The 2,557-nt window shown below is 70.9% G+C and overlaps 1 protein-coding gene across 1 annotated transcript; it reads left to right on the top strand.

Moving 5' to 3' along the window:
* Positions 1-220: 220 nt before the first annotated feature.
* LOC103074975 (putative fidgetin-like protein 2) lies at positions 221-2,191 on the top strand. The gene has a single exon (XM_007452327.1). It carries the CDS (start codon positions 221-223, stop codon positions 2,189-2,191), a length of 1,971 nt encoding a protein of 656 aa, XP_007452389.1.
* The last annotated feature ends 366 nt before the right edge of the window (positions 2,192-2,557 follow it).

The following is a 2,557-nucleotide window of genomic DNA, read 5'->3' as shown; positions in this document are numbered from 1 at the left end:
CAACTTAATTGTGGGACATGAGGGGCAAGTCAAATATGGTGGTTTTGGTGCCAGAAGACGGCCTAGGGAGGGTGGAACGGTGTGGGTGGATGCCGGAAAACCAGCCTGTCCCAAGCTAAGGTTTAAGAAGGTCGGCCTGTAGCTGGCAGTCGACGGGCTCTCAGAGGCTCTGCAGGGTCTCACTAGACTCTTCTCTCTCTTGCCTGAAGCTCTGTCGAAGATGCACTGGACACCGGAACACGCCCAGCCCCTCAACCAGTGGCCAGAGCAGCACCTGGACGTCTCCTCCACCACCCCGTCGCCGGCTCACAAGTTGGAGTTGCCCCCCGGGGGTCGCCAGCGCTGCCACTATGCTTGGGCACACGACGACATCTCTGCCCTCACTGCCTCCAACCTCCTCAAGCGCTACGCAGAGAAGTACTCGGGGGTCCTGGACTCGCCTTACGAGCGCCCCACCCTGGGCGGCTACGGCGACGCCGCCTTCCTCAACGGCGCCAAGGGGGACCCCGAGCCCTGGCCGGGGCCGGAGACCCCCTACCCCTTGGCCTCGCTCCACGAGGGCCTCCCGGGAACCAAGTCGGGCACTGGGGGCGGCTCCGGGGGCCTCGGGGGTTCCCCGGTTTTAGCCGGTAACCTACCTGAACCCCTCTACGCCGGCAACGCGTGCGGGGGCCCGTCAGCAGCGCCCGAGTACGCGGCGGGCTACGGCGGGGGGTACCTGGCGCCCGGTTACTGTACGCAGACCGGCGCCGCGCTGCCCCCGCCTCCCCCGGCCGCGCTCCTGCAGCCCCCGCCCCCGCCGGGCTACGGCCCCTCTGGGTCTCTGTACAACTACCCAGCGGGAGGCTACGCCGCGCAGCCGGGCTACGGGACCCTCCCGCCGCCGCCCGCCCCGCCCCCGGCCCCCTACCTAACCTCGGGCTTGGCGGCGCCCACGCCCCTGCCCACAGCCGCCCCGTCCCGGCCACCGCCCTCCTCCTACGGCTTCCAGGGGGCCTCGGAGGCAGGAGTGTCGCTGAAGCGCAAGGCGGCCGACGAAGGCGCCGAGGGCCGCTACCGCAAATACGCCTTCGAGCCCGCCAAGGCCCCGGCGGCCGACGGCGCCTCCTACCCCGCCGCGGACAATGGCGAGTGTCGGGGCAACGGGTTCCGGGCGAAGCCGCCGGGAGCGGCGGAGGAGGCATCAGGCAAGTACGGTGGCGGCGTCCCCCTCAAGGTCCTGGGCTCCCCCGTCTACGGCCCGCAACTCGAGCCCTTTGAGAAGTTTCCGGAGCGATCCCCGGCGCCGGCTCCCCGCGGGGCCTTCGCGGTGCCGTCCGGGGAGCCTCCCAAAGGTGTGGACCCGGGGGCCCTGGAGCTGGTGACCAGCAAGATGGTGGACTGCGGGCCGCCGGTGCAGTGGGCGGACGTAGCGGGCCAGGGCGCGCTCAAGGCGGCGCTGGAGGAGGAGCTGGTGTGGCCCCTGCTGAGGCCGCCCGCCTACCCCGGCAGCCCGCGCCCGCCGCGGACCGTGCTGCTCTTTGGGCCGCGGGGCGCCGGCAAAGCACTGCTGGGCCGCTGCCTCGCCACGCAGCTGGGCGCCACGCTGCTGCGCCTGCGCGGAGCCACGCTGGCCGCGCCGGGCTCCGCCGAGGGCACGCGCCTCCTCCAGGCCGCCTTCGCGGCTGCGCGCTGCCGCCCGCCCGCGGTGCTTCTTATCAGCGAGCTGGAAGCGCTGCTGTCGGCTCGGGAGGACGGCACGAGCGCCGCGGGCGCGCTGCAGGCGCCGCTCCTGGCCTGCCTGGACGGCGGCTGCGGTGCGGGAGCCGACGGCGTGCTGGTCGTGGGCACCACCTCGCGGCCCGCGGCCCTGGACGAGGCGACTCGCCGGCGTTTCGCTCTCCGCTTCTACGTGACGCTGCCCGACGGCCCGGCCCGCGGGCAGATCCTGCAGCGGGCGCTGGCCCAGCAGGGCTGCGCGCTGAGCGAGCGGGAGCTGGCGGCCCTGGTGCAGGGCACCCAGGGCTTCTCCGGGGGCGAGTTGGGGCAGCTGTGCCAGCAGGCGGCGGCCGGGGCGGGCCTCCCGGGGCTGCAGCGCCCCCTCTCCTACAAGGACTTGGAGGCGGCGCTGGCCAAGGTAGGCCCTAGGGCCTCGCCCAAGGAGCTGGACTCGTTCGTGGAGTGGGACAAAATGTACGGCTTCGGACACTGAAGGCGCTCCGTGAGGCCGCGGGAGCCGCCGCCCCCGTCCCCGGCCCTCTGTTCGGGAGGGACGTCTTTGCGGAGTGAGGGATATGGGGTGGGGGAGAGAAGGGGGCTGCCGGTGGATGTTTTTTTTTCGTGGGAAGGAAAATGCTTCTGCTAGGCAGATAGATGCCGTATGCGCTGTGTACTCAGGTTTTTCGTATTTATTGTGGACGGGAAGCTCGCCATCTCCGCCCCGCGGACGGTCGGCCCGGGGCCGAAGGAACTCCTGCTCTCTCGCCACAATCCTTTTGTCTCCTTGCTTTCTGAATGGCTCCCTCCCCCTCCTCCACTTCCCCCTTTCTCTGTGTTCGCGTAGTTTTCTTTCCCCGTC

The sequence above is a fragment of the Lipotes vexillifer genome, unplaced genomic scaffold, assembly GCF_000442215.2.
Source record: "Lipotes vexillifer unplaced genomic scaffold, Lipotes_vexillifer_v1.1 scaffold422, whole genome shotgun sequence".
Taxonomy (NCBI): domain Eukaryota; kingdom Metazoa; phylum Chordata; class Mammalia; order Artiodactyla; family Lipotidae; genus Lipotes; species Lipotes vexillifer.
Note: the sequence above shows the minus strand (reverse complement) of the source record. Positions and strands in the feature narration are given on the sequence as shown.